This window comes from Narcine bancroftii, chromosome 11 (genome assembly GCF_036971445.1).
Source record: "Narcine bancroftii isolate sNarBan1 chromosome 11, sNarBan1.hap1, whole genome shotgun sequence".
Taxonomy (NCBI): Eukaryota; Metazoa; Chordata; class Chondrichthyes; order Torpediniformes; family Narcinidae; genus Narcine; species Narcine bancroftii.
In genome coordinates this window covers 69,796,560-69,810,154 of record NC_091479.1, presented here as the reverse complement: position 1 = coordinate 69,810,154, position 13,595 = coordinate 69,796,560, and the positions used below count along the sequence as shown (strand labels likewise).

At 41.0% G+C, this 13,595-nt stretch overlaps 1 protein-coding gene across 6 annotated transcripts in view; it reads right to left on the bottom strand.

The window, feature by feature from the left end:
* The window catches only part of pphln1 (periphilin 1), a 141,678-nt gene that overhangs the window by 26,757 nt on the left and 101,326 nt on the right, over nucleotides 1-13,595 (bottom strand). For all 6 annotated transcript variants that reach the window (XM_069903306.1, XM_069903303.1, XM_069903307.1 and 3 more), the window contains 2 exons: nucleotides 11,592-11,671; nucleotides 482-601 (listed from right to left, as the gene is read on the bottom strand). In XM_069903306.1, the coding sequence (XP_069759407.1) occupies nucleotides 482-601; nucleotides 11,592-11,671 (200 nt within the window). The remainder of the gene's footprint in view (nucleotides 1-481; nucleotides 602-11,591; nucleotides 11,672-13,595) is intronic.

Below are 13,595 nucleotides of genomic sequence, written 5' to 3'. Positions count from 1 at the left end.
TCAGCAGATTTTCTTGCTTCACTCATGATAATGAAAATAACTGTCATGCACACAAGTATAATGTACATAGGCACCAAATTCTCACTTGCCACAGTCAAATAGGTACTAAAACAAAACTCCAATAGTACACACTAAATAACCCAGCACAAAAAGAGATAATAATTATAAATTATATATTGTAAATATTCACAGTTACAGATAATGCAATTAAAAAAAGTGTGCTTCATTAGTGCTGATCAGTCTTTTTGTTGTCTGGAGTAGTTTATGATTGGGATAGCAAGGTGAGATTCAAGAGCCTGGTAACCATTGGAATAAAAAAATTGTTCTTGAACCTAGAGGTGCCTGAACTTCAGACTTCTGTAACTTCTTCCTGAAGAATCAGTTGGCCCGCCAACATGTATACAAGTTTATATAATTAACCCAAGACAGCTGAACAAAAGCTCAAACTCTTTCGTGGATAGTTAAATATTGATATACTTACACCTGTATCACGTTCAGTTATTTCCAATTCTGGAATTTGCTGCTGTTCAGGACACATGTCATTTATAATTTCTTTATCCAAGTTATCAGAGGTTTTGCTGCCTTTATCAAAATTTGCACTCTATGAAAAAAAAGTATGTATATTATTTCTGAATTTACAATTTCAATTATGTTTGGTGTTTCTCCCTTCCCACTCTATGTACCAAAATATGCGTTATTAATGGTTCTTGGGAGTTAGGTTTTTATTTCCTGCATGCTTTCTGTCAAATGAATGAAGGAGGCTTATAAATGACCTCCTCCAAATTACAAATATTTCAGTACTGTCTGAGTGAAGGCAGATAATTTAAAAAAAAATGTAGAATTTAGGAAGGTAGCCAAATAATTAACAACAAAATAATTCAAAATGTAACCAACCTCCTGCAGGGTTAAACATGGGTTAATACTGGAGATACAGAGGAGACAGCAGATGCTGGAATCTGAAGCCAAATGTAATCTAAGAGAGAAATTTAGCAGGTCCAGCAGCAGCATTGTTTCCTTTGCATTTGAAGAAGGAGAGAGAGAAAAAGAATGGGTGCGAAGGCAGTTTGCTGTTCTCAGTGTCAGATGTGGGAGGTCCTGAAGTCTTCTAGCCTACCAGATGTCCATGTCTGTGCCAGGTGTGCTGAGCTGAGGCTTCTCAGGGACCATGTTAGGGAACTGGAGCTGCAACTCCATGATCTTGCCCTGGTCAGGGAAAATTAGGAAGTCATAGATAAGAGTTACAGCCAGGTGGTCACACCAGGGCCGCGGGAGGAGGACAAGTGGAGAGGGAAGGGGAAGAGTAAGGTGCTAGAGAGGACCCCTGTGGCTGTAACCCTCAATAGCAGGTACTCCTCTTTGAGTACTGTTGGAATAGGTGTGGGTGGGGGGGAAAACAGCCTAGCTGGGAAAAGCAATAGTGGCTGTATCTCTGGCACAGGGTCGGCCTCTGTGGCTCAGCAGGAAAAGGAAGAGGAGGGCAATAGTCATAGGGGACTCAATAGTTAGGAGGCAAGATTGGGGATTCTGTGGACACAGTAAGGAGAACCAGATGGTGGTTTGCCTCCCTGGTGCCAGGGTCCATATCTGGGATGTTGCTGCTCGTGTCCAAAATATCCTAAAGTGGGAGGGAGCTGAGCCAGAGGTTATGGTACATATAGGTACCAACAATGTAGGGAGGAAGAGAGAAGAGGTCCTGAAAAGTGAGTACAAGGAGTTAGGTAGAGAGCTGAAAAGGACTGCAAAGGGAGTAATCTCAGGATTACTGCCTGTGCCACGCAACGTGAGAGCAGGAATAGAATGAGGTGGAGGATGAATGCGTGGCTAAAGGGATGGAGCACGGGGCAGGGATTCAAGTTTCTGTATCATTGGGACCTTTTTTGGGGAAGGTGGGACCTGTACAGAACGGACAGGTTGCACTTGAATTCAAGGGGAGCAGGATCCTGGCAGGGACATTTGCTAAGGCTACTCAGGAGACTTTAAACTAGAATGGTTGGGGGAGGGGGTGGGGAGGGAACAAAGTGAAGGAGAACAGCAAGAAGGTTAGATTGCAAACATAGAAAGCTTGTAGACAAAGTTTGGGGGTGAATAGGTAGGCAATAGAGAAGGAAGATGCTCTATACGAAGTTGGAGGGGAGATGATATAAAAATAACATAATAGAGTTGTTCGTAAAGGTAAGGGCAAACAGAGAATAAGTAGTGGGAAATCTCTGAAATGCATATACTTTAATGCTAGGAGGATTGTAAGGAAGGTGGATGAGCTGAGGGTGTGAATAGACACTGGACAGCATGACTTGGTAGCGATTAGTGAAACATGGTTGCGGGAGGGATGTGATTGGCAGCTAAATATTCCTGGATTTCATTGCTTTAGGTGTGATAGAATTGGAGGGGTAAGAGGGGGTAGTGTGGCATTGTTTGTCAGGGAAAATGTTACAGCAGTGCTTAGGTAGGAATAGATTGGAGGGCTTGTCCAGAGAGGCTGTATGGGTTGAATTGAGGAATGGGAAAGGGGTAGTCACACTTATAGGGGTGTACTATAGACCACCTAATGGGAGCGAGAACTAGAGGAGCAAATTTGTAGGGAGATAACAGATATTTGTAATAAACACAGGGTTATGATAGTGGGAGATTTTAATTTTCCAAATATAGATTGGGAAACCCATTCTGTGAAAGGGATGGATGAAATGGAATTTGTAAAATGTGTGCAGGGTAGTTTTTTTTTTACAGCAATATGTAGAGGTACCGTCTAGAGAAGGGGCAGTGTTGGATCTACTGTTGGGGAATGAGAGAGGTCAGGTGACGGAGATATGTGTTGGGGAGCACTTTGGGTCCAACGATCATAGTGCCATTAGCTTCAATGTAATTATGGAAATGGATAAGTCAAAACCTAAGATTGAGGCTTGAGTGGGGAAAAGCTAGATTTGAGGAGATGAGAAAGGATTTACAAGAAGTGGATTTGGACAATCTGTTTTATGGGAAGGATGTAGTAGAGAAATGGAGGTCTTTTAAAGGTGAAATTTTGAGGGTACAAAATCTTTATGTTCCTGTCAGGACAAAAGGCAGGGTCAAAATTTTGAGAGAGCCAGGGTTTTCAAGGTATAATGGAAACTTTGTTCGAAAAATGAGGGAGGCCTACAATAAGAAACAAGGAATAAAGGAGATGCATGAAGAGATGTGAAAAGAATCTTAAGAAATAAATTAGAAAAGCTAAAAGAAAGTATGAGGATAAAAATAAATCCAAGAGGTTTCTATAAATATGGTAATAGCAAAAGGAGAGAGAGGGATAAAATTGGTCCATTAGAGAATCAGAGTGGACTACTGTGTGTGCAGCCAAAAGAGATGAGGGAGATCTTGAACAATTTCTTTTCTTTGGTATTCTCCAAGGAGAAGGATATTGAATTATGCCAGGTAAAGGAAGCAAAGAGGGTAATTATGGAAACTGTAGTGATTAAGAAAGATGAAGTAATGGAGTTTCTGAAGTATATAAAGGTGGATGTCTCAAGGTCCCGACGAGATTTTCCCCAGGACCTTGAGAGGAGTTAGTGAGGAAATAGCAGCGGCTGACAATGATCTTTTAAATGTCATTAGAGATGGGCATAGTGCCGGAGGATTGGCGTACTGTACATGTGGTTCCGTTGTTTAAAAAGGGTTCAAGGAGCAAGCCTACCAATTATAGGCCTGTAAATTTGATGACTGTGGTAGACAAATTAATGGAAAGCGTTCTTAGAGATAATATATAAGTATCTGGAGAGACAGGATCTATAAGGAACACTCATCACGGGTTTGTACGTGGTATGTCATGTTTGACCAATCGTTGATTTTTTTTGAAGAGGTGACTAGGAATGTCGATGAAGGGAAAGCAGTGGATGTTGTCTATATGGACTTCAGTCAGGCCTTCGATAAGGTTCCGCATGGAAGGTTAGTTAAGAAGGTTCATGCGCTAGGTATTAAGTTTGAGATAGTCAAATGGATTCAACAGTGACTGGAAGGGAGATGCCAGAGAGTCGTAGTGGATAAAAGTTTGTCAGGCTGGAGGCCAGTAACAAGTGGTGTGCCTCAGGGGTCTGTACTGGGTCCCTTGCTGTTTGTCATTTGCATTAATGATCTGGATGATGGGGCGGTAAATTGGAATTAGTAAATATGTGGATGATACTAAAATAGGTGGAATTATGGATAATGAAGAAGGTTTTCAAAGATTGCAGAGGGATTCGGACGGCTTAGAAGAGTGGGCTGAAAGGTGGCAGATGGAGTTTAACGCTGAGAAGTGTGAAGAGATTCATTTTGGAAGGAATAATCAAAACAGGGCATATGGAGTAAATGGGAGGGCACTGAGGAATGCAGTGGAGCAGAAAGATCGAGGAATAATGGTTCATCATTCCCTGAAGGTAGAATCTCATGTGGATAGGGTGGTGAAGAAGGCTTTTAGTATGTTGGCCTTTAAATCAAAGCATAGAATTCAAGAGTTGGGAGGTGACGTTGAGACTGTTCAAGGCATTGGTGAGGCCAAATTTGGAATACTGTGTCCAGTTCTGGTCATCGAATTATAGGAAGGATATCAACAAAGTAGAGAGGGTGCGGAGAAGATTTGCAAAGTTACCTGGGTTTCAGAATCTAGATTACAAAGAAAGATTGAGCAGATTAGGGGGATTTGATGAAGGTATTTAAGATTATGACAGGGATAGACAGAGTTGATATGGATAAGTTTTTTCTCTTGATGGTAGGAGAGGTTGAAACAAGAGGTTATGAGTTAAGGGGAAAAGTCATTGGTGAAGTAACATGAGGGGGAACTTCTTCACTTGGAGAGTGGTGACTGTATGGAATGAGCTTCCAAAAGAAATAGTGGTGGCAGGGTTGATTTTGTCATTTAAGGAAAAATGGTGTAAGTATATGGATGGGAGGGAAATGGAGGGTTATGGGCAAGGTGCAGGTAGGTGAGACTAAAGGAGAATGCTTGGTTCAGTGAGGACTAGAAGGGCCAAGATGGCCTGTTTCCATGCTGTAATTATATGCTTACAAGAGAAGCAAGTGTAATAAAGACAGGATGGGAGGTATTGGACAGGGTTCCCATCTGGGATAAATGAAGCAGACAGAAGTAAAACATGACGAACAGGGTCAATAGATTGGCAAAGGGAAAGAGACAAGAAAAATGGTTCAGATGGAAAAAGATGAGTTACAGAGTTAAGTGGGTGATCAGATGCTTTGTGAAACTGTATCCAAGTCAGGTTTTGTCTCACCAATGTAAGGAGGCAAAATTATGAGGTTAGAGAAGGGGTACCTAAATCTTTGTCTCACGAGGAAAACCTATTGAGGTGAGGGAGGAGGTGTAACAGCTGGAGAAAATATCAAGGGTAATAGCAAACACAGACTTGTGGACAATTTCACAGAGAATCTACACTCTGCAATGGCATGCAATCAGGAGCTCAGGATCCTAAGCTCCCAGTTGCATGCCATTTTAATTCCCCATTCCATTCCCAAGCTGACCCATCTGCCCTGGTCTTCTCCACTGCCTCCAATGCAAAGTGAAGGAAGAACACCTTGTATTTTGCCTGGAGAGTCAAATGATTTGGGCACCATCCTCCAAGTAAGCTTCCTCCTCTTAATCTTTTCATCTCTAATTGCCAAGAGGCCATTAACTGTCTGGACATCTGTACCCCACTCATCCACTCTATCATCAGTTACTCCCCCAAATGCACTGCTCTCTGTCAATCTTCACTGTCTCTATCAAACTCATAGACAAGGAAGATGCAGATGTGGGTCTGGCGTATTAACCGCTACACTGATGAGGCCAGACACTCGATCTCAGACAATTCCCCTGGACCAAGACCCCACCAACCACAATATCATCTCCCAGTCCATTATGGACCTCATCACTTCAGGTGATCTTCCCACCACCAGCGCCAACCTGATAGTTCCCCAATTCTGCACCACCTGCTTCTATCTCCTTCCCAAAAATCATTAATGGAACTACCTTGGTGGACATTATTTCTGCCTGATGCTGCCCCACCAAACTTATCTCCTCACACCTCAACACCGTCTTGTTACCCTTTGTCCAGTTCTTTCCCACCTACATCCGGGACACCATTCCCACTCTCCGCCTCTTTGAAGAATTCAGATTCTCTATCCCTCACCACTTTATCTTCTCCATGCAAATACAATCCCTTTACACTTCTGTTCTCTATCAGGAAGTCCTCAGGGCCGACAGCTTCTTTATTGAACTAAGCCATTTTGTCCTGATTGACTAACATTCTCCTCCACTTGGTGGAACTTGTCCTTCTCTTTGATGATTTCTTGACTCCTCTTATTTCCTCTAGATCCAGGATGTAGCCGGGCATACTTTTAGACCCCTGCTATGCTAGCCATTTTGTCAGGTATATGGCACAAGGCTGCATTCTAACTGTACTCAGGAACCCCTCTCCAAATCTTTCCATACATCACCAATGACAGCATTAGTGCTACCTCCTGTACCCATGCAGATATGACAATTTCATTAAATTCAGCGCCAATTTCCAACCAGCCCTTAAATATACCTGGACTTTCTGATACCTCTCCACAAATATCAATAATGAATCCACTGACTCTCACAGCTTCCTAGATTGGGTTGTCTCCACTCCAGGACATCTTCATTCTCACAAGTCCACCACTGCATCTGTTCTCAGGATAAGCTCCACTCCACCCACCCCCCCCCACTCCTGCACTAGAATCACCTCTACTTCTTGTACTACTGTCCTCACCTACCTTCCCCCAGGAAGAAAATAGTCCATTAGTTCTGACTTTCCATCCCACCTGCCTCCATATCCATCACAGTATCTTCCGATACTTCCACCAACTTTAGTGCAATCCCATCTTCCCTTCTCCACTTTTTGCAGTCAAGTCTCTCGTCCACTCCTCTTCACACCCACTCTTTTACTCCCTTAGGCAATTTGTGTTGTAACCATCAAACCTGTTCCTATTTCATCATTCACTTCATCCAGGGTGACAAATAGACCTTTCAGGTGAAGCAGAGCTTCACATGCATATCCTTCAACTGCACCTCTAGCATTTGGTGTCCTTGGTATGGCCTCCTCTACATTGGTGGAATTAAATGCAGATTGGGTGACCACTTTACTGACATTCTGTGTATGGATCTAAATTTGAGTTCCTGTAAACCGTTCCTTGAGGAACATGTCTGTCTTTGAATTCTTCCTCTGCCAGGGTGAGGTTTAACTTAAACTTGAGAAACAACACATAATTCTCTTGGACAGGCTTAAACCTAACAGCATCAACAATGAGTTTTCTAATTTTAGTTTCTCCTCAACTCCATCTTTTTACCAAATTCTGTACTCAACTTTTTTTTCTCTCCATGCCCAACCCCCACATTGTTTCTTATTCTGTCTCTTCATCTCCCACATCATCTGTCCTATTAACTCTGGGCCCTCTCCATATTCTTTCTCCCTTAAAATGCAATTTTTACTTTTCATCACAGTTTTGGTAAAGAATTTTGACCTGAAACATTGACTATTTCTACCCATGGATGATGTCTGACTTCAAGAGTTCTTCCAGCAATCATTTGTCTCAAGTTGCCAGCATTTGTGTTTCTCTACAGTCTCCATTGTTGAGCAAAACATTTTTCCATTTTCTCTTGTAGAATAGCATTTAGTGAGCAATTTGGATAGAACCATAGAACATCACAGCACAGAATCAGGCCCCTTTGGCCCTTGTAGTCTGTGTCAAACCATTTTTTTTGCCTGTCCCATGACCTACACCCAGTCCATTGACCTCCATACCTCATGTACCTGTCCCATCCATGCAGCTGTCCAAATTCTTAAATATTAAAATTTAGCCCGCATTCACCACTTCAGATGGAAGCTTATTCCACACCCCCACCACTCTCTGTGTGAAGAAGCTCCCCCTAAACTTTTCCACTTTCACTCTTAACCCATGTCCTCTGGATTATCTACATTTACTCTGTTTATCACCCTCATATTTTTAAATACCTCTATCAAATCTCCCCCCATTTTTCTACTGTCCAGGGAATAAAGTCCTAACCTGTTTAACCTTACCCTTTAACTCAGTTTCTGAAGTCTGGGCAACATCCTTGTAAATCTTTTCTGCACTCTTTCATCTTATTGATATCTTTCCTGTATTTTGATGACAAAATTGCACACAACACTTCAAATTTGGCCTCACCAATGTCTTGTAAAACTTTAACATAACACCCTAACTCCTGTACTAAATACTTTGATTTATGAAGGCCAATATGCCAAAAGCACTCTTTACAACCCTATCCACGTGTGACGCCACTTTCAGGGAATTATGCATCTGTAGTCCCAGATCCCTTTGTTTTTACCACAGTCCTCATTTACTGTGTATGTCCTTTTTTTGGTTTCTCCTTCCAAAATGCAAAACCTCACACTTGTCTGCATTTAATTCCATCTGACATTTTTAAGCCCATTTTTCCAACTGGTCCAGATCTCTCTGCAAGCTTTGAAAATCTTCTTCGCCGTCTTTAAAATCTTCTTCGCCGTCTTTAAAATCTTCTTCGCCTTCTTTAAAATCTTCTTCGCCTTCTTTAAAATCTTCTTCGCTGTCTTTAACACCTCCAATCTTAGTGTCATCTGGAAACTTGCTAATCCAATTTACCACATTATCATCCAGATCACTGATATAGATGAACAACATCAATGGTCCCAGCACCGATCCCTGAGGCACACCACTAGTCACAGGCCTCCAGTCTGAGGAACAATCATCCACCACTACTCTCTGGCTTCTCTTGTCCAGCAATTATCAAATCCATTTCACTACTTCACCATGAATACCTAGCATTTAAACCTTCCTGACTAACATCCCTTACAGGACATTATCAAAGGCCTTCAACTAAAGTCCACGTAGACAACATCCACAGCCTTTCCTTTGTCAACTTTCCTGGTCATATCCTACCACACAAAAAGCCATGTTGACTATCCCTCATCAGTCCATAGCTATCCAAATAATTGTATATCCGACCTCTTAGAACACCGTCCAATAATTTACCTACTACTGATGCCAGATTCATTGGCCTATAATTTTCAGGGTTACTTTTGGAACCTTTTTTTAAACAACAGAACAATGTGAGCTTCCCTCAATCCTCTGGCACCACACCAGTGGCTAAGGACATTTTAAATATTTCTGCCAGAGCCCCTGCAATTTCTACACTAGCCTCCCTCAAAGTCTGAGGGAATATCTTGTCAGTCCCTGGGGATTGATCGACCCTTATTCACTTTAAGACAGCAAGCTCTTTCTCCTCTTTAATCTGTATAGGTTCCATGACATCACTGCTTGTTTTCTTTATTTCCCATGACTTTTTCTGAGTGAATACTGATGAAAATCAAAACATTTAAGACCTCTTCCATCTCCTTTGGCTCCTTACAAAGCCAACCAATTTTGTCCCTTACTATCCGTTTGCTCTTAATATTGGGATTTTGCTTCACATTATCTGCCAAAACAACCTTACATCTTCTTTTAACCTTCCTGATTTTTTCTTTTCTTGCTTTTTTTTTATACTCAAGTACCTCATTTGCTCCATGTTACTCATACCTGTTATTCATCTCTCTTCTTCTGTACCAGATCCCCAATATTCCTCGAAAACCAAGGTTCCCTATGCATTCTAACCTTGCCTTTGATCCTGACAGGAACATGCAAACTCCATACTCTCAAAATTTCACCTTTGAAAGTCCTTCATTTACCTCATATCCTTGCCTGAAAATAATTTATCCCAATCCATGCATTCTCGATCCTTCCTCATTTCCTCAAAATTGGCCTTTCTCCAATTTTGAAACTCAATTCAAGGCCCAGAACTATCTTTCTTCACAATTAACTTGAAAATTATATTATGATCACTGGACCCCTATACATACTTGTGTCACCTGTCCTGTCTCATTCCCCAATAGAAGATCCAGTATTGCACTCTCTCTCGTTGGTACTTCTATATCTTGATTTAGAAAACTTTCCTGAATACAAACTCCTTGACAAACTCCAAGCTATCCAGCCCTTTCACAGTATGACAGACCCAGTCAATATGTGGAAAGTTTGAAATCTCCCACTGTCATAACCTAACGTTTCCTGCAGCTTTCTGCTATCTCTCTGTAGATTTGCTCCTCCAATTCTCGTTGACTATTGGGCAGTCTTTAATACAGTCCCATGAATGTAGTCATACCTTTCCTCAGCTCCACCCATACAACCTCTGTTGACAAACCCTCTGGACTGTCCTGCCTGAGCACAGATTTGATATTTTCCTTGACAAGCAATCCCTCTCCTCTCCCTTTCACTCCCCCCCCCCTCCACCCCCACCACAGTTCTATCACGCCTGGAATATTGAGCTGCCAGTTCTTCCACTCCTTCAAGCAAGTTTAACTAATGGCCATAATGTCATAATTCCATGTGCCAATCCATGCTCTAACCTCGTCTTTCTTTCCTACAAAATTCCTTACATTGAAAAATGTGCACCTGAGAACATTTCCACCACATTTAACCTGTTGATTCCTAATGGAGTATGTAATTCTAACATCATCCTCTCCCTCCTCCACTCCACTATTTGCTTTGGCACTCTGGTTCCCATCCCCCTGCAAATCTAGTTTAAACTCACAGAAGCAGCAGCAGCAAACCTTTCCGCAAGGATATTAGTCCTCTTCCAGTTCAAATGAAAACCATCCCATTGGAACAAATCCCATTTTCCCAGGAAGAGAGCCCAATGATCCAGAAACCTGAAGTCTTCCCTCCTTTACCATGTCTTTAGCCTCATGCTAAACTGAATTATCCTCCTATTTCTAACCTCACTAGCACATGGCACAGATAGCAATTCTGATATCACTACCCTGGAGGACTTGTCCTTCAACCTAGAGCCTAACTCCCTGAACTATCCTTGCAAGACCTCCTCACCCTTCCTACCCAAGTCATTGGTCCCTACATGGACCACGACATCTGGGTGCTCACCCTCGCTCCTGAGAACTCGATCTGAGATATCTCGAACCCTGGTACTAGGGAGGCAACATACCATCTGGGATACTCTATCTCCTCCACTGAACCTCCTATCTGTCCCCCTAACTATAGAATCCCCTATCACTACAGCTTGCTTCTTCTCCTCCCATTTTCGCCACAGGACCAGACTCTGTGCTAGAGACCTGATCTCTGTGCCTTGTCCCTGGTAAGCCATTCCCCCCCACCAACAGTATCCAAAATGGTATACTTGTTATTGAGGGCAACGGCCACAGGGGTGCCCTGCACACCCGCTCCCTTTCCCTCTCTTGACTGTCCTGCCTCCTAGGAGTTACAGGGACACTATCACATCTATCTATCATCCTCCTGAATGATCCAGAGTTCATCCAACTCCAGCTCCAATTCATCAACTTGATTTGTCAGGAGCTGCAGCTAGATGCACTTCTCGCAGATGAAGTCATCAGGGATACTGCTGGCTTCCCTGATGACCCACATTTTCAAGAGGAGCATTCCCCTACCTTGGCTGCTTATTACTTTGAATGGATTAAATTATTTGAAGAGATTTCAAAATTACTTATTTTTTTTCATAGTTCATAATTTCACAGGGATTGTTAAATGACGCAAATATAACAATATCAGCTTACCTTTGACGAAAGTGGAGGTATTGAAATAGATGGAGAAGCATCTCTTGGAGGCATCAAAGGGCAAACAGATCTTTCCTTATCTGGGAATACAACAGCAACATTAAATTATAGATGTTGCCTTAAATTTGTTTATTGAATCTTCTTTATTTTAAAATTGTTACCTAACCTGATACAGGCAACTTCAGTCATGCTATTTTCAGTTTCAATATCTGTAGCAATATATGGGAACTAGATTCTATGCTGGGAATACATATGTGATACATTTCACTTATGAAAACAATAAATATAATAGCAATGCTTTTAAAATGCATACACGAATAGCACAAGATACATTAACCAAAATAAAAATCCTCAAATAGAATGAAATGTAACCCAACTCCAGAAATATTTGGCCTGTAATAGTGGTCAAAATGACAATCACTGTCTGTGTTCATTTTGGAGAATATGGATAGCAACTTCTGTTCTCATATAAAATTCCATGGGATTTTAAACAGCTCAAGCAGGTACAACAACAACTCCAGCAGCGGATCCACAAGCTCAATATCTTGAGAAGAGTCACTGAACAGTGCCTACTAGAACCCCTGAAAAGGCTGAGGACCCTGTGACAACTGTCTCTGAGGGTGATGTCAAAACATCATTCAAGAGGATTTTTGCGCTTCCTCCAGTTTGAGGCCCAATTCTTTAGTTTTTATATTACTTAGAAGAAAGATCTCTGGATTTTTTTGGTATGTTGTTTTTTGTGATTTTATTTAATACCCGATTTAGATCTTCCCAAAACTTTTTCACTTTCTCACATGCCCAAATTGCATGTACTGTTGTTCCCATTTCCTTCTTACAGCGAAAACATTTATCTGATGAAGTTGGATCCCATTTAAAAAAAAACTTTTGGGGCATGATATATAACCAGTGTAACCAATTATACTGTATCATGCATAACCTCATGTTTATTATATTCTTCATAGTTCCAGAACATAACTTTTCCCATGTTTCATTTTTTATCTTTGTTTAAATCTTTTTCCCACTTTTGTTTGGGTTTATAGCTTATTAATCATTTTCTTTCTCTTGCAGCTTGATGTACATGTTCGTTATAAATCTTTTAATTTTCATTGTGTCTGTAATCACATATTCAAAGCTGCTTCCTTCTGGTAACCTCAGTCTGCTTCCCAATTTGTCCTTTTTCAGTTGGTGGTATGCAAATATTGCACCGTGAGTTATTTCATATTTGAACTTCATTTGTTCAAATCATAATAAATTATGTCCCAAAGAACAATTTTCTATTCTTTTAATCCCTTTTCTTTCCCATTCCCTAAAGGAAAGGTTATCTATTGTGAAAGGGATTAGTTGGTTTTGCATCAATAGTAATTTTGATAGTTGGTAATTTGTTTTTTCCTTTCTACGTGAATCTTCCTCCAAATGTTGAGCAGATGGTGCAGTACTGGTGAACTTCTATATTGCACCAGTTTTTCATCCCACTTATTAAGTATATGTTCTGGTACCTTCTCCCCTATTTTATCTAGCCTTAGCTGTAGCAAAAAAATGTATAATGTCAACTTGGAAATCAGAAGAGAGCCTGAGAGTACAGCAATGGTACATGGAAATTAATAAATGTATTCCATTGGAAAAAATAACATAAAATTTAAAAATAAATTCACATTATTTGAACAAATTTGGGAACCGTACATGGAACAACAGAGAGGGCCTACTGCGGACCTCCACCCCTTAAAATGATAGAATGAGAAGAAGATGAAATGAACTGACCCAGTGTTTAACAATAGATGACACAATTTTCATGTTTATTTTCATTGTGTGATGACATTGTTTAATGGGTTTATTGTATTGTACATGTTCATGTGTTGTACATTTTATGGATTTAGAGGGGTTGAGAAGGAGGGAGGGAAGGGAGGAGGTAAAAGGGGAGAAAATGACACTGTGTATATTCAAGAGGGAAATGTTTGTGTGTATTTTGATTAATATGGTTCATAGTGTGAAAAATTTAAAAAAATT